Source organism: Manis pentadactyla, chromosome 10, assembly GCF_030020395.1.
Source record: "Manis pentadactyla isolate mManPen7 chromosome 10, mManPen7.hap1, whole genome shotgun sequence".
Taxonomy (NCBI): domain Eukaryota; kingdom Metazoa; phylum Chordata; class Mammalia; order Pholidota; family Manidae; genus Manis; species Manis pentadactyla.
Window position 1 is genome coordinate 110,815,020 of NC_080028.1, and position 25,918 is coordinate 110,840,937.

The 25,918-nt window shown below is 35.6% G+C and overlaps 1 protein-coding gene across 5 annotated transcripts in view; it reads left to right on the top strand.

The window, feature by feature from the left end:
* NAV3 (neuron navigator 3) overlaps positions 1–25,918 on the top strand; it is an 859,400-nt gene that overhangs the window by 604,778 nt on the left and 228,704 nt on the right. For all 5 annotated transcript variants that reach the window (XM_057487521.1, XM_057487524.1, XM_057487525.1 and 2 more), the window contains exons 5-6: positions 12,657–12,729; positions 15,255–15,405. In XM_057487521.1, the coding sequence (XP_057343504.1) occupies positions 12,657–12,729; positions 15,255–15,405 (224 nt within the window). The remainder of the gene's footprint in view (positions 1–12,656; positions 12,730–15,254; positions 15,406–25,918) is intronic.

Genomic DNA, 25,918 nt, shown 5'->3' on the forward strand with positions numbered 1-25,918 from the left:
AATTTCAAAGTTACTGGATCATTTTAAGCCTTTAGGATAGACATTCTCTTGTGGTGTAAAGAATATTTGGCCAATATTTACTAAGCACCTCAGGTGCCAGATAAAGGGCCACTTGAGGACCAGAGGTGCAAATATTTGAAGAAGTGATAGTAATGGTGTCGCATAGGCAAGACAAAAGAGCTGTGAGGGGAGTGAGCTCGGTGTTTTCCAGAAATAGAAGACCACTGTGGCTCGGGCACAGTGAGAAGGGTTTGGGGGGGAATGAGGGAAGCCTCATCGTGCAGGGCTGATGTAAGGAGGTGTATGTTGTTCTAAGTTAGCTGAAGAGCTATAGGGAGATTTTAAAAGCTGACTGTGGCATGATCTGATGTAAGTAGCTAAAAAGATTGCCCTTGATGCATTCTGGTGAATGTAGAATACCTAAGTGTGGGTCTCCAATCAGATGTAGGAGTTGAACAATACAAGGGTATGAAATGGCCCTTAATTTTTGTCCTGAATAAGTGTTTACCATTAGACATGATTATTATAGCAAGAGAGATTGGGCTAGAAAGGTGGAAGACAAATTCATATTTTGACAAGTAGCCTTGGACATATCCATTGGAACATCAAGTAGCAGGTGACTTCAGGCAATTAGCTGTGTTTGTGAAGGTCAGAAGGACAGTATTACTTGGATTATACCTAGTGGATAGGTAATGATTGAAGCTATGGACAAAGATGAGATCTCACAGGAGCTCTGTGGAAAGTCAGAAGGGAAGAAATCAGAACTTCTCACACTGGGGAATATCAGTGTGTATGTGAGAAGTAGAGGTGTACGAGTCAGAAAAGGCAAAGGGTAGTGACAGAGTGAGCCCATTATCAAGAAAGTGGATGAGCAGGTGTGGATGTTAGTCCTTAGGGTAGCTGTGGTAGCCTAAGATAGAGTCCTTGGACTATCAGAGAGAGAGAGAGAGAGAGAGAGAGAGAGAGAGAGAGAGAGGACAAAGTTTGATGAGAACAGTTTGACAGATGTTGTCAAATGCTAGGGCTGACTAGTTGGTGAACTGGAACGAGGAAGTTACTTTTGGCAATGAGATGGGCATTCATGACCTTTATGCCAACATCTTCAATAGAGTGATCCTGTGTTAAGGAGAAACTGAGAGGTATGGATATCCAGTGAGCTGAATAATCTTTCTAGGAGTTCCCTGTTGAAAAGAGGACTAAAAGTGTATATTTTGAGAGGAAGGTGAGGGGAGTTTTTGCAAGGGGTGTGGGGAGTAGGGGAGAAGGAGGAAGCAGAGGGAAAGAGAGGAAGATCAGGAGAAAGGGGGACAGTGATGATAACAGATCCTAAAGCACTTTGCAGAGGAGGAAATTTGAAGTGTGTGTGGAAGGTTTAATGTTGGAAAAGAATAGGGATACATTTTCCTTTGTGTCATGTCACAAGGGGATATTACTGCCTGATAATGTAGGTATTTGAAAGTGGCTTAAATGGAAATTGAAGGAACTGAAATCAGTAAGATAACTTCAGAATATTAGAGAATACTATTAAACTGTTTTCCTTGTGAGTCTCTAATGGTTACTGTGTAATATAAAAAAATTCAATGATGTCATATAATAAAGAAATGTAAACACTAATTCTTTTGAATACTATGTGCCAAAGAGCACATATTTAGAAGAAATATGAATGTGTCACTTCACTAGTTTATGATTGAGGGATTTCGATTCACTTTTATTCTAGGTTTCAAAGTCATGATTGTTTCCTTAATACATTTGAGACTAAACTTATCCTGGAAAACAGAACTTAGTTGGTAGGAGCTTATTCAATACTATATTTAACCTCACCCAAAGATGAAGTTACCAATGTGGACGGCACCTGTTGAATAATTTCTAGGTGGGTGGTATCAGGATTCAAAAATATATTCTGCATGCCACAACTTTGGTGAGATTGCATGAGGAAATAAATTAGTAACCTAAAAATACCAAGAATGTCCAGAACGCCAGCAGATTAAAAATAGCAGAAAAAATGCCCAACATTTATTTGAAATGCAGAGGCACAAGTGCAAGGTTCTTAGACAAAAATGTAAGACACGTTAAGGGAAAGGTTGTTTTGAAAACAAGTTTTCCTTTGTTAAAATAGACCATTCTATTTAATGATCTTCACAGATGCATAGAAAGTTAGGAAATTTGATTATGTGAAATAGTTTCAGGCCAAGGTTAGATTGTTGCAAATGTGGTTCACACAGCTTGTCCTTCCCTTGATCTCATTCTACAGGTAGCTCAAGTGTTTTTTTCAGCCACAACCTTCAACCTTATTTTCTATTATAGCGTGTTTTGTAAAATTTGCTGATAGGAGGATTTTGGAGGGCTTGTGCCTTTTACCTTTTTTTTTCATTCCTAGAAGATTGAAAATTAGGTTTCCATCTTCCATTCTCTGATTCCATGTCCCACATGGTTGGAACTCCCAGAATAATTACTGTTCTGGATTTTATAGGCATCTTTATTCCATTTAATAGTTTACAGTTATCTGGACAGTGAAACTATTTGATAATAAAAGTATCCCATGCTTTTATCATTAGTCTGTCCTTTAAAGTTTTATTCTTTCAGCAACTGCTTGTAATTGCTGCTCTTTGAAAGAATCTATTTAGGTAAGATAAGAAGATGAGGTTTCTAACCAAATAGGGAAGAGATGAAATACTGAAATGCTCTTAAAGGTTTAATAAAACCTTATAAATGGCATGCCGCAGGATTCTAGTACTATGACTCAGAGTGGAATATTGCTAAATTAGTCCATTCACATGATCCCCTACCATTTTTGAAACTTCATCTACTGGAATGACTAGAGAAAGATAGCTTAATGAAGACAAATGTTTTATTACAAATATAGCCCTCATCTCTAACAAAATACTAAGGGGGAATCTCTACTTTGTATTTCCCTTAGTGCTTTCATTATTTTCATATAGGCTCAAACTTTGGAAGAATAAGCAGAAACTACTATTGGACATTTCTATTGAGTTATAAGACTATCACTCTGATGATTTTTAAAACTGAATTTATCTCTAGAAGTTACTCTTGTATACTAGTCATTTAAACTTCAAATGCAGTAATTGAACTACCATGGAGGCTGAAAGGAAGTGTGTCACATTGAAAGGAAAATAATTCTGACTCTGTAACCACAGAAGAAAACTCAGTGAATGCTCAGTCTTTTATCATTTCTGCAAGGAGGAAATTACAGTCCTTATTACTGGTGAATTCTAAAATTACTGATGAATTCTAAAGTCCATTGGGACTTTCACTTGCTAGACTGATGTAATAAAACACCAAAGGTTATGGTTTCTGTTCAATATTTTATCTTAGAGGTATATTTGTGTGTAGCTTTTTAAAATTACATTCATAGTAAGATAAGAAAGATATATCCTAAAATATATTGTCTGATTTACAAAGAAAAAAAACAGCAACATGGAAATTTATATTTTTATGGGAGTTATTTAGTCTGCCATTCAGAAATTAAATGTGTAGAAAATACAAAAATGCTTTTCTGCATTAACTTTATATTGTAGAATAGTTTAAGCTTTCTTCTTTTAAGAACTAATCTTTAAATTGGTTTGTGCCTTTAGTAAGACACATAGAAATTGAAATAAAGTAATCTAATTTTGGATTAGATTCCAGAGTCCATGTATAATTTTTTTTCTTTCTTTTTGGAGAAAAGATACATATTTTCTTTTTTTAGGGACATTAATAAGCATTATATATGTACCTATAACAACCACAGTGAAATACAGTTAATTTTGCTAATATATTTGAATATCAACTCCTTTCTTAAACATTTAGCATGTTCTTTATTCTCATATTTTTTCAGTTAAAATGCTGCAAAATATTTCCTATTTATAGTCCAGTATCCCAGTTAAAGTACAATCATACTTAATTATTAGGAAACATTATATAATAATCCATTCATAATTTTAGTTTTTACTACTTTCAGTAATCTTTATTTTTAAAGAATTCGTATCTCCATGTTTTTTAATCCCCCTCTTGAAATTCAGTAGAAAATTACCACTTACAATGATCAGTGGTAAAATATATAGTAGAACAATGTTAAAACACTGTAGTAATATACTAAGATATGAGGCAAATTGCAAGTAAGAACTCTAGTATTCTTACCTTAAAAGCCTATTACGATAAATACCGCTATAAAACGGTATTTTTATAAGGAGAGTAAAAAGAAATGAAATAAAGGGAATCTTGTTCATTCGATTTCATCACAATCATTTGAAAAGTTTATTTTGGATGAGATAAATTATTTGAAAATCAGTGGATGCGGCCAAGCTAGTTGCTTTCTGACACTGTGTTTAAATGATTTTAATATGAACTCAGTTAAACTGACTCTTGTGGATGGACGCAAACAGAGATTCATGACAGTCATCGCTACACTATAAAAAATCATACTGCCCACTTGACTTGCATTAGCCATATTTCAAATATAACAAAAAATAATTGCAAAACCATATCCGAGAAACGTCAGCTTTTAGAGATGGTCCGGGATTCAGTAGCATCGGCATCAGTGATCGAACCACCTGCTGACTGACTGCCGGCCACACCCGCCCTGACGCTGTGCCAGGCGCTGGGCTGCCTTCTGGGTTCTCAGGCATCCCCGCGAACCTGCAAGGAACCGGCCCTCGTAGTGGCCGCCTGGAGATGATCCAGTCGATTATAATATTTAGCTGAAGTCTACATAACTCTTTTGATTCTGTGATAGGATGGGAGTTTGCTCAAAGTGAGCCATCTTATATATATTTTTTTGACTGACACCACATGATACCACATTTATTTAATTTATATCATGGTGCTAGCAGTGCATATTTACAATGAAAAACAGTAAATACAGTTAACAAAAAAATAGCACAAGTGTATTGCCTGAAGGTTTCAGTCCCGGGAATGTTCACTATGGATTCAGTGAGACCTAGAAATGACAACGGAACATTCTTGGGGTAAAAGGGTTTATACCTGGCCTTACTCTTCTGGCGGTAGGTTGAGCACTAGAATCTGCAGGTCTGTAATCCACCTCCATCTCTGCCTCTGCCCAGAGCACTGGGCAGAACTCTTTACATAGTGACTCAATCAATAATAGCTAATTGCCTGTGGTTGTAGAAGCCTTAGCCTAGCAGCAGGCCAATTACATCATCAAGTAGTTTGTCAGGTGAGGATCCTGGCCATAGAAACTTCCATTTTCTCCACAAGTCACAAAAGAATCCACCATCCAAAGATAATGAAGGTTAAGTTGGGCATATACTCTTCTAGACAGCCTCTGTCTGATTCACGCCAGCAGTGTCTAGGACTTCAGACATGCCCTAACCAGGATGCACTGTGACTGTAGAAAGAACAGAACTCGCCTTTGAAGTATTATGCTTACAAACCAGTTTATAATTATTTAACCTTTTATATTGTAATGGTTTTAAAACCCAAAAGGCAACAGAGCCTTTTTAATTCTGGGCCCAATTCAGCTCTGTAAACATAATTGCAGAAAGCAGACTGGCATGATCTACGCTCAGGCATCCTCGGGAGCATTTTGCTCTTGGTGGCTCTGTTCCCTGTCCCTCCTTCTGACACTGTCCAGCCTTATTCAGAATCAGACTTAGCCTTTGAGTCTAAATGATGCTTCTATGAAGCTTCCCCAGATCTGCAGTGAAAATCAGTAAGTCCATCCTCTTCACTGCCATAGTGCTGTTGATGCTTCTCTTTGGGGATTCATCATGTTATGCCTGTGTTATGGAGATGTATGAATCTTTTTTGTCTCTTCAGCTGTTTCACAAGCTCACAAAAGCAAAGCACTTATAATTCATTTTTATATACCTTCACCATCTAGCAGAGCATTTTGCTTATAATAGACAATAGTTCCTGAATGAATTAATCATTCATTGTTAAGTATTGTTGCCATGGTTTACATTAATCCAAAGTGTAAGATTGATATTAATTACAACCAGCTATTTAGATGTAATTTTCAGTAAATTTCCGTAAGTAAAAGTGAAAGAAACCTGTGAACAGACAAAGTATAACTGTTAGTATTGTGAAAGATGCCTCCGTTTAAACTTTCCAAAACAGGTTATACTGGCTTTGTAGTAAAAACAATGAAAGGCTGGATGTCATAAAACATGCAACTTAAAATGTATGAGTTCAGTAAAGAGCCATCTTAGTTAAAAACACTATTCATTTTTCTTGAATAGCATATTCAACACTGAAATGAATAAATACAAATATTTTTAATACACACTCTAACTATGTTTAATAATGTTGAGAACACATATTGACCTTCAGTTTTAAAAAATGTGAAGGTACAAATATACTAATGACTGTGTTGAGTTTTCAAAAGTGAAAATAATGAAAACTCTTTTCCTCACTTGAAACCCAATTTTGTGATTTAGTAATAGACATACTCATATTTAGAAGTTCATAAAGGTCAAGATAAATGTACAATTATGAAATTAGACAATAAAAGGAATTTCTATTTTGAAAATAAGCTCCCATTTTTCATGGGAGTTGTAGAAAATATTAGAAATAAGTCAATGATCTTTAGAAAATATGAGACAAATGAGTATGTCTTGAAGTATATATCTGCATCACTAAATAAACTTCCAAGCACAAAGTTTAATAAATATTTGATAAATGAATAGATGAATGGTTTGATTTTATGAAGAATAAATGAAAGGAAATGGTAGTTGCTCCAATATACCAATATTAATCACACAGATAAAAACTACTCGGCTCTAAAAATATGAACCTACTTCTGTTGAATGTGTTTAATGTCTTTAATAAAGTAAACACACACAGCAGTTTTCATATTTATTCTAGCAAAATTGTGTTTTTGTTTGGGCAATTTTGATAACATTAAGTATTTTCATAGAATCCAAAAGTCTCAAGGCTCAATGTGCACATATATTTTGAAACTTTAAAAATATTGGCTGGATCCAGAATTTAGAAACTTTTTATTTATTTTCATTATACCATCAATATTTTTATAGTTACCTAGCCATGCTTAAGTCTAACAGGAAAAAGAAAAGCAACATGGGTGCTCCATGCCAATAAAATGCAATCCACAAATAGAAAGACCCAAGAAATTGTGCATGACACAATAATAGGCAAGTAAAAGTCCTGGAGAGACTGTCCATGAGCTACATGTTACCTGAGCTAGGTGAGAAATGAGCCCACAGAACTGGCAATGGATTTCTTTGTATCACTGTTACAAAAGGATATATATAATTATATCTTAATACACAGGAGTAAAATGTAAAATGCATGAGTTATATCATATCACAGTCCTCTTGGACTCCTCTCTCTTCAACCATGTCTTCCCATTAGAGTCCTTCAAATTATATCCAGACTCTAACCAGTTCTCAACTACTTCCCTGCCATAACCATTATCTGAAACACAATCATTCATTTTACTTACTTACACCAGCCACCCAACAGTTTCTGTACTTCTTTGTAAGTCTGCCTTTAATCTCAACGAAACAAGGGGCTGATCATTTTATTTTTAATTGAAGCAAAACATATATAGAGGAGTATAAAGTACTTTAATAGCAATTGAGGTAAAACAAAAATGATAAGTGTGTAAAATACTCCAATATTACATATATATATATATATATATATATATATATATATATATATATGACTGATTGATTTTTTAAATATGCATATACCTGTACAAAAGGCCCTCTCAGCATGCCTGTTCCCCTGTGGGCCTTCCTGGACTACACCCTCCAAAGTTCATCACCATTCTAATTCCATTTTCATTGGTCACTTCTGCTGATCACATAAAAGTTGGGCATCACATAGAAAACCCTCTTTTCTTTTTCAATTTCTAAAGTTTCTTTCGTTTGGATTTTTGTTGATAATCTGAGGCCCTTAGTTACTTTTTCTTTCTTTAGCTTTTATGACACCATTTTCTTCTGGCATTTCTCCTAATTCTCTGGCCATTTCTTCTTTTTTAATTTAATTAAAGTTATCATTGATATACAATCTTATGTTGGTTTCAAATATACAACACAGTGGTTCAACAGTTACCATATTATTAAATCCTCACCCCCTCTAGTGCAGTTACTATCCATCAATGTAGTAAGATATTACAGAATTATTGACTATATTCTCCATGCTGTATTACCATTCCCATGACCACCTTATGTTGTAATTGTGAATTATTGTGCCCCTTTATCCCCTTCACCCTTCACCCTCACCCATGCCAACCCCTCCCCCTTGGTAACTACTAGTCCCTTCTCAGTTTCTATAAGTTCACTGCTATTTTGTTCCTTCTGCTTTGCTTTCTTTTTATACTCCACAAATAAGTGAAATCATTTGGTATTTGTCTTTCTCCACCTGACTTATTTCACTGAACATAATACCCATCCATCCATGCTGTTGCAAATGGCAGGATTTCTCTTTTTATAGCTGAATAGTATTCTACTGTGTATATGTACCACATCTTCTTTATCCTTTCATCTACTGATGGTTGCTTCCACATCGTAGCTATTGCAAACAGTGTAGTAATAAACATATGAGTGCATATATCTTTTCAAATCAGGGATTTTGTTTCCTTCAGGTAAATTCCTAGGAGTGAAATTACAGGGTCAAATGGTATTTCTGTTTTTAGCTTTTTGAGGAAACTACTACTGCTTTCCACAACAGTTGCACCAATTTACATTCCTACCAATAGTGTAGGAGGGTTTCTGTTTCACCACATCCTCACCAGCATTTGTTATTTCTTCTCATTTGGATAGTGGTCATCCTAAGTGGTGGGAAGTGAAATTTGAAAATAAATTAATGTGCTGCCCCAACCTGCAAAATTTCTGATTCCTATTGTCTGTGGTCAGGCACAGAGAATTCGAATATTTTAAAAGATCTCAAACAGAGTGTAACATGTAGACTCTGAACCAAATGATCTCTCTCATTCTAGTTCTTCCTCTCTCTCTCATTTTTTCCTCTATACTTTTTTCCATAAGTACAGGGACTGATTGGCCACCTCCTTCTGTTCCTCTATTCTTCCCTAACTTTGCACTGAGCACAAACACCATCCTGCATTTCTGAAACCAAGTGAGTCAACAAAACATAGTTCCTATCTTCCAGACTCTTACAGTCTCAACAAACCCATATCTTCATAAAATATACCTGAATAAATAAATAGGCATAACTATAAATACTCAACAGACATCTCTACATACCCATAAACCAAATGGAGGGAGTGAGGGAGAGAGATCAAGAAAAGACTCACTTTGTCAAATAACCTAGTAATTTGGAAATTGTTTAAATTTGGTCAAATCACTGGTTGCTTAAAAAAGGTCGACTCAATTATCACTTCAGTTGCTTTCCTTTTCAAAATGATTTTGTATCTGGATAAATTTAAAAGGGCCAAAAAAGAAGAGGTAAAAATATTTTTCAGATATTAGATATAACAACACAACTTGCAAGTATATCATAGGAATTAGCTGTGTGGTTATATAAGCAATATTTTGGATGTTGTTTTTGTGTTAGGTGACTGACTGGTGCAGTTAAATCCTTGCAGGGACCTTGCTTCTAAGGACAGTTTTCCACTTTCTTATTAGCCATTGAATGTAGTTATCCCCCCAAAACGAGGCAGTAGATCTGGTTGTAGATGTGGCCACATCTGGTCTTAGGCACTGTTTTTCAAATTGTGGATTACCACCCGCTGATGGATCCTGAAATCTCTCCAGCAGATTTTAACAAATACTTAAACAGATTAAACAGAGGACAAAAGGACTGCAGAGATTTGAGATTGGTAAGAAAAAGCATTGTTCCATGAATCTTTTGTTCACATTGTATTTATTCACACAAGTGTACATTGGTTTGTGCTAGTCATTGTATTTCTTGCTACAGCTGCAACTCACAGTCACCATTTTAGAAAATAGTTTATTAAGGTGCACGAAGTTACTCTAATTCAAATTTGACCCAGATTATTAGGTGTTAAGGTACAATCTGAATTTTGATCGTTTATTTGGTATCTGATTCAAAAAAGATTTGAGACAAAATGAACGTGACATCAATGAACTGGATCAATATTATGACAAAATCACTTTCACCTGTTCATAATTACCAAAAAATTTAGAGGTTTTTAGCTCAAAGAACAATTGTGGTTTAATATGACAGAAAAAAAAAAAAAAAAGAAGCAACTGAAACAGTATTTAAAGGACTATTTAACTGGGAAATGTTAAAGAACAAACTATTTTTTTTAGTGCAGAAATTATGAGAAACTAATCTCTAGAATTTATTGAAATAAAAATAATCATTAACCAAAATATTATGTGGTTAAAAGAACTTCTCAAATTATTTTAAAGAATGCCTCCAATGATGAAGCTAATCATATAAATGACATTTAACATTTCTCAAAGCCATTTTCTTTCATTATAAATTTTTTGCAGTGTAAAATGTATAGCATAATACCAACAACCATGATGGAATTTATCGGACTTGGAATTAAGTCGGAAAAGGATATTATTTTCTTAAGTTATGTTTATTATGCTGTTATAATGTTGGAAAATTAATTTTGGCCAAAAGCATGTATTATTGAATAAGTAAATAAATTTTAATAAGGTAGCCTTTAATGGTCATATTGGGAATTATGTACATATTCAAATACTTACAATGTTGCTATTATTTAACTACCATACTAATAATGGAGAATTGAATTGTTCATATCTCCAGTTTTTGATGCTCTTGATGTATGACTGTAAGGGAATATTACAAAAGGCTGAATGCTCCAGATAAACAGACACAAAAAGAATGTAGAGTGTATTTTCAATATCTGTTTTCTGTCCTTTATTAGGGCCCTTTTATTTTCTCTTTCTAATTTGTGATTCATATGGAGAGAGAGAGTCATTTTTCTCTAATACCCACACTAGGCATCAGTTTGTTCTTCATGCTGTTTAAATGATAAGCAAAAAAGCTATCTTACAAACTTAATTACTGATTCATGTGTTAACCTTTGTGGGTCTTCCAGTGAACTAATCTGATCATGTATCCTAAAAGTAACTAAACTTTAGGCAATAATAATCATTAATATTTTGTAGTAAATTATGTATGTCTGGGCCAGAAATCTTCTTACTTTCTGTAAAAGGTAGGTCATTGCCATGAAATTAATTACATCAGTACTATTCTGAAAAACATTTTAAAATATTCAATTCTTTGTCTTAATGCCATGATAATTATTTGGCATGTTCCTTTTATTTATTTCTAGTGGTCCTGAAAAAGAAAGCTTAAAGAAACACTTTGGATGGGTGCAGTAGAATATCCAACTTGCTCATTTCTTTTCTTTCCTCCTCCTTTTTCCTTATATAATATTATTTTCTAGTAGCAAAGCAAAATGTGGAGAAAGGAAAGACTCTGAACTATACTCAGTACCAGAGCCTTATTGGATATTCAGGTGCTGATGGGCAAAGTAACAAGATCTATTGGGCCATGCTGCATTCAGTCTTCAACTCGATCATTTTTTCAGTTAGAATCACTTCAGTAAAACTTACTTTGAAATGAATCAATATAAAAATCATTTTTCCTCAAAGGAAATGTGTATGCCGTGGCTGCAATGATTTTTAGGCAAAGAACATTTCACTGAATATTTTTTTACTTAAATTTAATTTTGTACATTTAAAAAGGAATGTAAATAGTTGTCCATTTTATAAGGACAGATTCTTGAATCCCCCTTTTTCTTTTATTTTCCTTGAGAGACATTTTGACCTTACTATGAAGCGAAACTAGAGATGACATTGGCAGAACTTTGAATGTCCTTATGCATAGCTTTTGATGGGAATGTAGTAAGACAGAAAATAGTACCTTGCCAAGTATTAACTTTAAATCTCCTATTTACTTTAGAATTTCAAGATTTATGAAATATCAGAAAAGTCAGAGATATGACTCATAAGGAACTAGGACTTTCTAGTTTCTTAAACTCTTATCAAAAGGTCTTAGCTATTTAGCTTTGCTGTATAACATCATGAACAATACTGAATTTACATAAATTAGTCATTTGGTTTTTTTGCTTATCACTCTAAATGGTTACAAGCTGGTTATGATATTGAAACTAATTATTTAAAAGCCATGGCATCACTCTTTTAAATTATAAAGGCAAAACCTACTTTTACTCAGAGATTATTCAACTGTAGAAATACAAATGCAGTTTTTAAAATAAAGACTTGCTATGGTTTAAGATGAAAATAGGGATCATTTCTTTCATGTTGTATCAGCCTTTTGTCCATTTTATTTATCTTTTGGCATACTTATCAAATATTACTGGTCAAATCTCAATTACCCCCGTCCTAACATTTTAAGACTCAGACAAGCAACAGTCTCTTCCTTTATGGACGGTTTCGCTGAGACTCATTTGTGAAGCATGAAATCCAGTTTTATGTTAAGTAGGTGGGTTGCTAATCTGTAAGAAAGCCATTCTTGATTAGGCCTTTATGAATTGTTTGTAAGGACCAAACTGGACAATCCAAGCTTTATATTCATCCTTCAATTAGCTGAAATAATTCTAGTTAAACTCTGGAAAAGATCTCTAGTATGAAATGAATGTAAAGTATTCATTCTTTCTTTATCTTTCTCTCTGGTTTCATTATTACTCATTTATTTATTTGAAAATAACCTTCTAAGTTGCCTTTTCACTGCTTTTCATGTTACAGATTGAAAATGTTGATGTCTGCCTTAGTTTTCTAGCAGCCAGAGGAGTAAATGTTCAAGGTTTATCTGCTGAAGGTAAGAAAAAAAACAGTTGTCACAAATGGCACCCTAGTTCGTAAAAAAAAAAAGTTCATAATGCAAGAAATATAAGGTGGACTACATAGTTCTTTAATACAATAAAGGAAGCCAGTAAAGCTTCCAAAAGAATAAATGCATAGTTATTAATATATGCTGTAATTATATAGATATGTTCCAAATTTTTGCCAAAGCTGCTTTTTTTTATGACTGAGTATGTGGGAGGGGCACCGATTAATAAGGCATCTTTATGTTATTACCAGTGTGTAGTATATTTAAGGGTTTAAAGAGAGGGATGGATAGATAGATAGATCATGTTAGTTAATAGATGTACCTAAATACTGTTGAAAATAGTATAATTAATGCTCAAATGTTATTTGATTAATAACACTTCTATAATTTAATCAACTGTGTAGTATTCCAAATATTTGCTATGTTTAAATAAATCATCTTATTTCTTATATAATTAGCACTAGCCATATTTAACAGCTATTATATATAAAGGTTTTAAAATCATTAAAGGCTTAAAAGATAATTAAAATTGAAACATAGAAAAGTGGAAAAAGGCTTAACTAGTTCTGTCATTTTTTCTTTCTGAATCTTTTTCTTGCACATACATTTTCAGGGACACTTTTTAAGTACTATTAACAAAAACCTCCCTATAGCTAAAGTTATGAGATAACAAGTCCTTTGAGACCTGCATCAGCAACTATTTTAATTAGAATATTTAGATATATGTAATTAGAACCTGTGTATGTATATAAATTTTCTATTAGATACTACTAAACACTTTGAGAATTTAGATTGGTTAATGTTTCTACTATAATTAATTTACTCTGAAGAGCTTTTTCCCACAGATACTAGAAATAGTATACAATTCTAAGTTTTTAAAATTTTGCTCAAATTAAGAGAGGAATTGTGTGACTTCTGAAATATAATGGACATTTAGTAAAATTACTGTCTTTTCCCAATTTTCTTCTATAGTTTTAAATTTTTAATTAATTTTATTCTTTATATTTGTATGCTATGATGTATAATGTTGTATTGCACACTTAATGGTCTAAAAGCTTACATTCAAACCTAACCGGCTGTTCTGTTAATTAGCATAAAATTTGATAAAATTCCCCAGGATAATATTTTACTTTCTAAGTGTTTAAAAACAGGCTTGAAATTGCATCAGTTCATTTTTGTATATATTCCTTCTCATATGATATCCTTTATTAACTTAAACCTACTGGTTTTTACTTTATGAAAGTATATAAATGCTCAAAATTATACTTTAAGTTAATTAAACATGCATAGTAGTAAAACAGGAAAAAAACTAAAACCCCTAAATAAGATCATTCAGGTTTATAGGAGAAAATCAATACTTTCTCATGGTAGACTATTGATCAAACCTATTCTTCTATGTTATGAAAACTGAGGACAGTGGGGAAGAAAAGAACAACTCAGAACCTCATTTTATATGAATAATTCCACTTCATAGTTTGTGTGATCATTAGATTTCTTGCTCTCTGAAGAAATCTAATTAATTAAGAAATGAATGTTCCTAAACTCCAAAGAGAAAGCATAAAACCTTAACTTCTGAGGAGGACATATTTTATTGCCAATAGCAAGTTTGATTTAAAATTTGATTACCGGTTACATAACCTTATTGCAAGTTTTTCTTCTCTTTTCCTAATTTTTAAATTATAACTACAAGAGAAAAGGACCGGCTCAGTTTGTAGCTTACTTTAATGCACTTGTTTTTTGTTCAATATTAGAAAAATTTGCCTAGAAAGCCCATGTGTTAGAACCAGTATTTCCATTTCCATGGATTCAGTTATGTCACATAAAGTCATCAGTATGCTGATCTTTATTATTTATTAATATGTACCATGAATTAAAAATAAAAGAATCCAAGCGTTTAAACACTGATAATCTGTGATGTAGTTGGCTATTTGGAGAATACACACACACATATGTACACACACATACAGACACACACAAATATATATTTCAGTAAGTGGTGGGTGGGTGATTCAGAAGGAATGATGACTGCTGTCAACCCAGTTGTTCTGAGGTGCACCCACACCATCAGTATTTATAATGCGTGACAACCAACATTAAGTGGCTTTCTTTTTCCAGCTCAGAGCGGCCACTCTTACTAACTGCTGTGTGTATCGGTGAGGGAAGCAGAGAGCTACATCAAACGGGTCACACAAGACAGAGAGCCCACCCGTTTCCAGGAAGAAACTAACTCTAGACAGTCATGGTTCAGGGTCAGCACAGAGCACCACTGGAGGGAGCTTTGTTCTCTGTCCCTCGCTCTCACCCTTAATCTCAAGCCATTTGGAGCTGTTTGCATGTTTCAGAGATTCAGACTTGCTTGAATATGTGACTGAGAGAATCAAGTTGCATTTCTATCTTCGTAGATTGAGTCTTAAGAGATTGGCATCTAGAATTTCATCTGTAAAAATAAATACACAAATAAAAGCCAAATTAATTTCATATGATACTGTTCTTACGTTTTCCCTTTGATACAGAAATAAGAAATGGAAACCTAAAAGCCATTCTAGGGCTGTTTTTCAGTTTGTCTCGCTACAAACAGCAGCAGTATTACCAGTCCCTGGTGGACCTTCAGCAGCGGGGCCCCGAAGCTGGTCAGGCCAAAACCCATCAAGACATGCAGTCCAGGTAAGGAAGCGAGGCAGAGGACGTACTTAAGGTCAGTTACCCTACACTCAGCTGGTTTGTAATCAGTTACTGTGCGTGAGTTTGAGAAACATACTTAACGTAGGTGTGACAACAAGATAGGATTATTTGAATAACGTTTTGCAAGTAAAACCATTTTCCTTTTGGCTAGATGAGCAACATTTATCACTTTTTAGGTGAAATGTTTATGTTTGTTATCTAAAGACAACGTGGTTTATATCAAAGTGTGTGAAATTTCTTTCATACAAGTAACATGGCATAGTTACTTCTTACGGCAAAGTTCGTTACTCAGAATGGGCTATTGAGTCCTAGTTTCCAGTTGTGTAGTTTATCTTTTGTTGGGCCTTTTGACTGATTGAATCATTAAATCTGTCAAATATTTTAGGTCTGTTAAGCATAGGAGTTTGAGTGTTGGGAACATTCTGTTTCTGATATGAGATGGTGCGTGTGTGTATTTACATGCACACAAGCATGTGCTTGTCTGACTTGAGTCTCTCTGTGCCCACAGACACAGCCTGGGGCAGGGGGCTGACCAATCAGGGCGATTTCCTTCGCTCTTCTCCTGCTAACTTCTCCCCAGTTGGGGATTATTATGGGCCAGAGTTTAACTGGAGGAGCAGAACAAGTACAAGACACATATTTAGACATTTATCGTAGAGAATTGATTTGTATGATTGTGGAATCTGGCTAAGCAAGTCTCAGATTCCTAGCACAGCCCGGCAGGAAGGATGGGCTGAAACGGCATGAGCCAGAGCTGCTATGCACAGGTGAAATTTCTGCTCCCAAAGAAGCCTCGGTTCTGCTTTTAAGATCTTGCAAATAGTGAATCAGACACACCCAGGTTATCTAGGATAATCTCTGTTCGTTAAAGTTAACCACTATGGACTTCAACCACATCCACAAAATACTTAAACAGCAACACATAGATGAGTGTTTGACTAAGTGGGACTGAATAAACCTAGCCAACTTGGCATGTCAAACAGTGATCACAGAATGAAATTAAGTTAACAAATTTCATGCAAACTGCTCATTTGTTCCTGATCGATGACCAAGGTAGCAGGTAGTTTCCTTCACACATAGCTAGCTATGACTGTTTTTTTTTAAGGAGGGAGAATGTCCAAAATGAAAATACTCTTCATCATCTTAAAAATACATACACATATTAAGCATATGAACACATTTAACTTTCTCCATTTTACAAGCCAAGCCTGAAACCTAATAATACTCAGTTCACCTTGAGTTTGTTTTTAATAGTTAGCATTGACTCAAAAGTTAAATTTCCAAAACACATTCACAAACTGCCCATCTTCTTACTTATTGCTGACTATTCAATAGTTCATAAATCTTCTCTTGCATCATTTAACCAGTTCTCACTCCCTATTAGGCAATATTTCTTTCTTTCATATAAACTATTCTCTTTGGCAGATTTTACTAATTATTATTAAATCAATAAAGAAAAGTCACATTTTTACCAAAAATTTATAGAGTGCACTATATCATTCAAGAAGCAAAAAGAGGTCTTTTTCCTTACTCAATAATGCAGTATTCTTCTGTTCTTGAAGCTAATCTTGTCTTCTTGTGATGCTAAGTGAAATTGTGCAGGAGTCAAAGTAAAAACAAAATTCTCTACAGTCTGAGTTCTTTGGGTTTCTTTAAGGATAGAGGACAAAAAAGAAATATCTTTTATTTATGTCTTCTCTTTTTTTTTTTTGAGAAGTTGGAGAAAAAGATCAAGATTTTGAAAACTGCCAAAAACAATATTTCCTAGAGTTTGGTTTAAGCAAGAATAGTAGCTGAAAAAATACAGAAGTAAAGTGGTGCTGTGCCAAGCACGTTCACTCTGGAAGTGATAGGCATTGTTGTTTGTCTCTGCTTTTCCTCACTGAGGCCCTTGCCCAGAATTTCTTGGTAGTTATGACCCTTTCGGGGAGTATTTTTTTTCTTTTTGGATATGCATGGCTGTTATGAAACTGTATTACATTTTAAAATAAAAAGCCCTATATAGTAGGCCTGGTGATTTTATACCATTTTGGGAAGAGTTGTCATATTTCTTTTCACTGAAAGTTTATGAAGAGTATTCTTTTCACCAATGTCCTTTAAGAGTGAGGTATATGTCTACATAACTTTTCTTCTGATAAAGTGGATTTCATTGCTTTTGGATTGACAATTAATTGAATAAATGTAGAGTACTTGCTGTGATAAATGTAATACTTGGGACTCTGGTATAGAGGAACTCATAGCCTCAATTTTAATGGAAGTTATTGTATGTTTTGGAGAATTTCCTCTCTCAGATGTAAATTCTTATTTGCATTTATAGATATTTAGTATAGTAAAATAGTCTATAAATTAAGATTTATGTGGACTTGCATACAACAATGTATTTAAGCATTTTCAAAAGCCTATAGTGATAACATACATAGGAAAGGAATATATAGTAGAACCGAGATAATGCAAAAACAAAAGCAAAACAATCTGGTGACACATTTGTCTTCCTTTGCTTGAGATGTGAGTCATAAATCATGATTGTTGAAGCCTTTGTATTGATTTCAAAGCTCTTTCCAAGTAAATTTAGCTTAAATGACTGGTTGCTATATTACTCTGCATATTTAGCTAGCAAATATTCTTCCATTTTTCTCTGTATACTAATAAAAAAATGTTAAGGCACACTGTTCAGTTCAGTGAAAGTTTCTTGTTTTGTTTTCTTTGTTTATTTAAAATAAATTGCCTAAATATTTTTTCCACAATATTTATTTTATTTACTAAGAATTCCTAATTTGGTTTTGCTATTTTGAAATAGCTCCAAATGTTTTCCATCAGCTTAAACATCTTTCATTTAAACAGATTTTTTTGATCTAAAGGTTAACAACTAAAGTGTATAAGAGAGAAAATATGACATGGACCAAGAGGGACAGAGTGTAGGTGACACTGCTGGTCTCTCAGCTCCTCCTCCACTCTTGTGTATGCATTGGTGTGTGTGTGTGTGTGTGTGTGTGTGCCAATATCTGTGAGCATGCCTACACTGTGTGTGCATGTGTGCATGTATGTGCATCCTGTTCAAGTAGCAACTAGTGCTCTAGTTATCAAGAGCTTGCCTCCAGTATCAGACTGCCTGCACTTGGATGCCAGTCCCACCGCTTCCTATTGTGTGACCTTGGGCAACTTACCTAACCTCTCTGTGCTTCAGAGTTCTTACTTGTTAGAAGAAAATGAAAAATGGCACCGATCTCATTAAGATGTTTTGAGGGGTCACTGGGTTAGTACATACAAAACGCTCTGAACACACCTGGCACATGTCACTCCCCTGCTCAGAGTCTGCAGTGATTCCAAAGAGCCCAGGCTTGCTCCCACCTGAGGAGTGTGCTCCCACTGCTTCCCGTGCCTAGAGTGCTCTTCTTCTGAGAGCTGCATGGCTAAATCTCTCACCTCCAAGTCACCTTCTCGCCGAAGGCAACCTTAGCTACCCTTTTGACACTGTAGGCTGCCTGTCTCTACTCCCCATGGTACTTTGCCATAGTCTTCCTTTTATTTTCTTCAAGCTCTAACCTGCAATTTACTTATTTATTATATTCTTTATTATTGCTACTTCCCTCCAAAAGGTAAGCACTGTGGGGACAGCAGTATTTTTATATTTTAATCACTGCTCTATTCCAAGTGATTAGCACAGAGCCTTATACATAGAAGACCCTCAACAATTATTTATGAAATGAGTTAATCTAAGAATTCATGAATCTGTGTTATAGCTGCTTCCAATTTTAAGTAGGAAGACTTTCTAAGATTTACAGTTAAAACGGCAAAAGATTTAAAATGAAAATTGTATGTATTTATAAAACTGATAGAATTAAGAAAATTAAATCTGTTCTTGATTTTTGGATGGTCATGATGTTGTTTCAGTTGCAAGATTGTACATAGTGGAGCCCACAGAGATTACTCAGATGCATGGAGCTGTTGGCTTCTATCCTAACTGATTTTGTCTATTTATTATTGATATTGTGTTCCCTTTCACTAATTCATTGTTGTCAGTATTGCCACCTCAGTGCATTACTGCTCCCTTACTAATATATGATTTCGGTTCTGTGGGATAAGAGAGCAGATTACCAACAGTTTAGCATATTGGTACCATAAAAAGTAAATAGGTGATGAGTGAAATGCTTGGGCTATGGAAAGCCCCTTACAGTATAAGGCCATTTATATTCATAACTCCTTCCTTCGCAGTCTTGTTTTTTTTTTTTATTTTGGTATCATTAATCTACAATTACATGAAGAACATTATGTTCACTAGTCTCCCCCCTTCACCAAGTCCCCCCCACATACCCATTCACAGTCACTGTCCATCAGTGTAGTAAGATGCTGTAGAATCACTACTTGTCTTCTCTGTGTTGCACAGCCCTCTAGGTGCCTCCCCCCACATTATACATGCTAATTGTAAGGCCCCCTTGCTTTTTCCCTGCCCTTATCCCTCCCTTCCCACCCATCCTTCCCAGTCCCTTACCCTTTGGTAACTGTTAGCCCATTCTTGGGTTCTCTGATTCTGCTGCTGTTTTGTTCCTTCAGTTTTTTCTTTGTTCTTATACTCCACATATGATTGAAATCATTTGGTACTTGTCTTTCTCCACCTGGCTTATTTCACTGAGCATAATACCCTCTAGCTCCATCCATGTTGTTGCAAGTGGTAGGATCTGTTTTTTTCTTATAGCTGAGTAATATTCCATTGTGTATATGTACCACATCTTCTTTATCCATTCATCTACTGATGGACACTTAGGTTGCTTCCAGTTCTTGGCTATTGTAAATAGTGCTGCGAAAAACATAGGGGTGCATCTGTCTTTTTCAAACTTGAGTGCTGCATTCTTAGGGTAAATTCCTAGAAGTGGAATTCCTGGGTCAAATGGTATTTCTATTTTGAGCATTTTGAGGAACCTCCATACTGCTTTCCACAGTGGTTGAACAGGTTTACATTCCCACCAGCAGTGTAGGAGGGTTCCCCTTTCTCCACAACCTCGCCAACATTTGTAGTTGTTCGTCTTTTGGATGGTAGCCATCCTTACTGGTGTGAGATGATATCTCATCGTGGTTTTAATTTGCATTTCTCTGATGACAAGCGATGTGGAGCATCTTTTCATGTGTCTGTTGGCCATCTGAATTTCTTCTTTAGAGAACTGTCTATTCAGCTCCTCTGCCCATTTTTTAATTGGATTATTTGCTTTTTGTTTATTGAGGTGTGTGAGCTCTTTATATATTTTAGATGTCAACCCTTTGTCGGATCTGTCATTTATGAATATATTCTCCCATACTGTAGGATACCTTTTTGTTCTATTGATGGTGTCCTTTGCTGTACAGAATCTTTTCAGCTTGATATAGTCCCATTTGTTCATTTTTGCTTTTGTTTCCCTTGCCCGGGAAGATATATTCAAGAAGAGGTCACTCATGTTTATGTCTAAGAGATTTTTGCCTATGTTTTTTTCTAAGAGTTATATGGTTTCATGACTTACATTCAAGTCTTTGATCCATTTCGAATTTACTTTTGTGTATGGGGTTAGACAGTGATCCAGTTTCATTCTCTTGCATGTAGCTGTCCAGTTTTGCCAGCACCATCTGTTGAAGAGACTGTCATTTCCCCATTGTATGTCCATGGCCCCCTTATCGAATATTAGTTGGCCATATATGTTTGGGTTAATGTCTGGAGTCTCTATTCTGTTCCATTGGTCTGTGGCTCTGTTCTTGTGCCAGTACCAAATTGTCTTGATTACTGTGGCTTTGTAGTAGAGCTTGAAGTCAGGGAGTGAGATCCCCCCAACTTTATTCTTCTCAGGATTGCTTTAGCTATTTGGGGTCTTTGGTGTTTCCATATGAATTTTTGAACTATTTGTTCCAGTTCATTGAAGAATGCTGTTGGTAATTTGATAGGGATTGCATCGAATCTGTAAATTGCTTTGGGCAGGATGGCCGTTTGGATGATATTAATTCTTCCTAGCCAGGAGCATGGGATGAGTTTCCATTTGTTAGTGACCTCTTTAATTTCTCTTAAGAATATCTTATAGTTTTCAGAGTATAGGTCTTTCACTTCCTTGGTTAGGTTTATTCCTAGGTATTTTAATCTTTTTTATGCTATTGTGAATGAAATTGTCTTCCTGACTTCTATTTCTATTAGTTTATCATTAGTGTATAGGAAAGCCACAGATTTCTGTTAGTTTTGTATCCTGCAAATTTGCTGAATTCCGATATTAGCTCTAGTAGTTTCAGAGTGGAGACTTTAGGGTTTTTTTTTGGTTTTTTTTGTTTTTTTTCTTTTGTTTTTTTTTGTGAGGGCATCTCTCATATTTACTGATCAAATGGTTGTTAACGACAATAAAATTCTGTATAGGGGAGTCAATGCTCAATGCACAATCATTAATCCACCCCAAGCCTAATTTTCGACAGTCTCCAATCTTCTGAGGCATAACAAACAAGTTCTTACATGGAGAACAAATTCTTACATAATGAATAAGTTACATAGTGAACAGTACAAGGGCAGTCATCACAGAAACTTTCGGTTTTGCTCATGCATTATGAACTATAAACAGTCGGTTCAAATATGAATACTCATTTGGTTTTTATACTTGATTTATATGTGGATACCACATTTCTCTCTTTACTATTATTATTTTTAATAAAATGCTGAAGTGGTAGGTAGATAGAAGATAAAGGTAGAAAACATAGTTTAGTGTTGTAAGAGAGCAAATGTAGATGATCAGGTGTGTGCCTGTAGACTATGTGTTAATCCAAGCTAGACAAGGGCAATAAAACATCCATGTATGCAGAAGATTTCTCTCAGAACGGGGGGGTGAGGTTCTAAGCCTCACCTCTGTTGATCCCCAATTTCTCACCTGATGACCCCCCTGCGACTGTGCCTATCTTAGGTTGTTCCTCCCTTGAGGAATCTTACCCGTCTCTGGCTAACCAGTCATCTTCCGGGGCCATACAGGGAAATGTACAGTTGGTAAGTGAGAGAGAAGCCTTATTGTTTGAAATGGTGAGCTTTTTATTTCTTTGCATATTTATGCCCTGTAGCTTCTATGCCCAGCATTTGTCTTGAGGTATCTTTACCACTTGGAAGAATTATGATACTCGGTAAATTTGATATGAGGCACGAATTCTATTGAAGGGTTATAATTAGGAAGGAAGAAGAAAAGCTATGGAAGTAGCAGGTGGAAGAAAACATGGGAAGATTGATCATTTCTTTGACATATCTTCTTGTAGAGTAACTTCAGCATGTATAGGTTTTAAGCTACTAATTAAATTGCGCACACACCTTAACATAATAGGAGTACAGTTACGTAACCTAAGCATACCTGTAATTACCAGCCATCTCCAGTGAAACCAAGAAAACCAGTTAGGCACCTTAGGCATTTGTGAAAACTTATGTATGATACGGTGGATATTGTCCAACTGAACTTGAACAGTCTGAGAGAAATCAGACAAATTAAAACAACCTATTCCTGGGGAATGTTCACATACCTTATGTTCTTTTAACAGTAAATAGTCTGTAGTTGTAAGATTTTGGAGCACTACAATTTGCACTTCTCCTAATTCTTGGTTGAGTTCCAACAGTATAGATCCAGTCAAATTTGTTTTTTCACTGTATGCACAGGCCAGCTTAGATATCTCCTTCATTCCCATGGCAAGTCCAGGAACTGGTGGGATGAGTGCATCTACAGCTGTAGCAGTGCGTGGATCTTTGTTGGGGTTTTTTGATGATCATCTTCTGGCATGAGTCTTCCAGAGAGTGCTGATGTTGGAAGTTCTCTTTCATATCGTATCTTAGTTCATTTTCGGGGTAGCCCAATTAGGCTTTGATCTTCTGTATAAACGCAAACAGAAGCTTTGCCTACACTTTTATATGCCCTTTATACCCTTGTGTAGAACTCATTGGAGGTTACCACACAGGAACTGCCCTTTTTTTTGTTTGTTTGTTTGTTTTTGTTTTTGTTATCACTAATCTACACTAACATGACGAATATTATGTTTACTAGGCTCTCCCCGATACCAGGTCTCCCCTATAAACCCCTTTACAGTCACTGTCCATCAACATAGCAAAATGTTGTAGAATCACTACTTGCCTTCTCTGTGTTGTACATCCCTCCCCTTTCTCCCACCCCCCATGCATGTTAATCTTAATACCCCCCTACTTCTCCTCCCCCCTTATCCCTCCCTACCCACCCATCCTCCCCAGTCCCTTTCCCTTTGGTACCTGTTAGTCCATTCTTGAGTTCTGTGATTCTGCTGCTGTTCTGTTCCTTCAGTTTTTCTTTTGTTCTTATATTCCACAGATAAGTGAAATCATTTGGTATTTCTCTTTCTCCGCTTGGCTTGTTTCACTGAGCATAATACCCTCCAGCTCCATCCATGTTGCTGCAAATGATTGGATTTGCCCTTTTCTTATGGCCGAGTAGTATTCCATTGTGTATATGTACCACATCTTCTTTATCCATTCATCTATCAATGGACATTTAGGTTGCTTCCAATTCTTGGCTATTGTAAATAGTGCTGCAATAAACATAGGGGTGCACTGATCTTTCTCATACTTGATTGCTGCATTCTTAGGGTAAATTCCTAGGAGTGCAATTCCTGGGTCAAATGGTAAGTCTGTTTTGAGCATTTTGATGTACCTCCATACTGCTTTCCACAATGGTTGAACTAACTTACATGTAGGAGGGTTCCCCTTTCTCCACAGCCTCGCCAACATTTGTTGTTGTTTGTCTTTTGGATGGCAGCCATCCTTACTGGTGTGAGGTGATACCTCATTGTGGTTTTAATTTGCATTTCTCTGATAATTAGCGATGTGGAGCATCTTTTCATGTGTCTGTTGGCCATCTGTATTTCTTTTTTGGAGAATCGTCTGTTCAGTTCCTCTGCCCATTTCTTAATTGGGTTATTTCTTTTTTGTTTGTTGAGGTGTGTGAGCTCTTTATATATTCTGGACATTAAGCCTTTATCGGATGTGACATTTTCAAATATGTTCTCCCATACTGAAGGGTTCCTTTTTGTTCTATTGATGGTGTCTTTTGCTGTACAGAAGCTTTTCAGCTTAATATAGTCCCACTTACTCATTTTTGCTGTTGTTTTCCTTGCCCGGGGAGATATGTTCAAGAAGAGGTCACTCATGTTTATGTCTAAGAGGTTTTTGCCTATGTTTTCTTCCAAGAGTTTAATGGTTTCATGGCTTACATTCAGGTCTTTGATCCATTTTGAGTTTACTTTTGTATACGGGGTTAGACAATGGTCCAGTTTCATTCTCCTACATGTAGCTGTCCAGTTTTGCCAGCACCACCTGTTGAAGAGACTGTCATTTCGCCATTGTATGTCCATGGCTCCTTTATCAAATATTAATTGACCATATATGTCTGGGTTAATGTCTGGATTGTCTAGTCTGTTCCACTGGTCGGTGACTCTGTTCTTGTGCCAGTACCAAATTGTCTTGATTACTATGGCTTTATAATAGAGCTTGAAGTTGGGGAGTGAGATCCCCCCTACTTTATTCTTCTTTCTCACGATTGCTTTGGCTATTCAGGGTCTTTAGTGTTTCCATATGAATTTTTGAATTATTTGTTCCAGTTCATTGAAGAATGTTGCTGGTAGTTTCACAGGGATTGCATCAAATCTGTATATTGCTTTGGGCAGGATGGCCATTTTGACGATATTAATTCTTCCTAGCTACGAGCATGGGATGCGTTTCCATCTGTTAGTGTCCCCTTTAATTTCTCTTAAGAGTGTCTTGCAGTTTTCAGGGTATAGGTCTTTCACTTCTTTGGTTAGGTTTATTCCTAGGTATTTTATTTTTTTTGATGCAATTGTGAATGGAGTTGTTTTCCTGATTTCTCTTTCTGTTGGTTCATTGTTAGTGTATAGGAAAGCCACAGATTTCTGTGTGTTGATTTTGTATCCTGCAACTTTGCTGAATTCCGATATCAGTTCTAGTAGTTTTGGGGTGGAGTCTTTAGGGTTTTTTATGTACAGTATCATGTCATCTGCAAATAGTGACAGTTTAACTTTTTCTTTACCAATCTGGATTCCTTGTATTTCTTTGTTTTGTCTGATTGCCGTGGCTAGGACCTCCAGTACTATGTTAAATAACAGTGGAGAGAGTGGGCATCCCTGTCTATTTCCTGATCTCAGAGGAAATGCTTTCAGCTTCTCACTGTTCAATATAATGTTGGCTGTCGGTTTATCATAGATGGCCTTTATTATGTTGAGGTACTTGCCCTCTATTCCCATTTTGCTGAGAGTTTTTAACATGATTGGATGTTGAACTTTGTCAAATGCTTTTTCAGCATCTATGCAGATGATCATGTGGTTTTTGTCTTTCTTTTTGTTGATGTGGTGGATGATGTTGATGGACTTTCGAATGCTGTACCATCCTTGCATCCCTTGGATGAATCCCACTTGGTCATGATGTATGATCCTTTTGATGTATTTTTGAATTCGGTTTGCTAATATTTTGTTGAGTGTTTTTGCATCT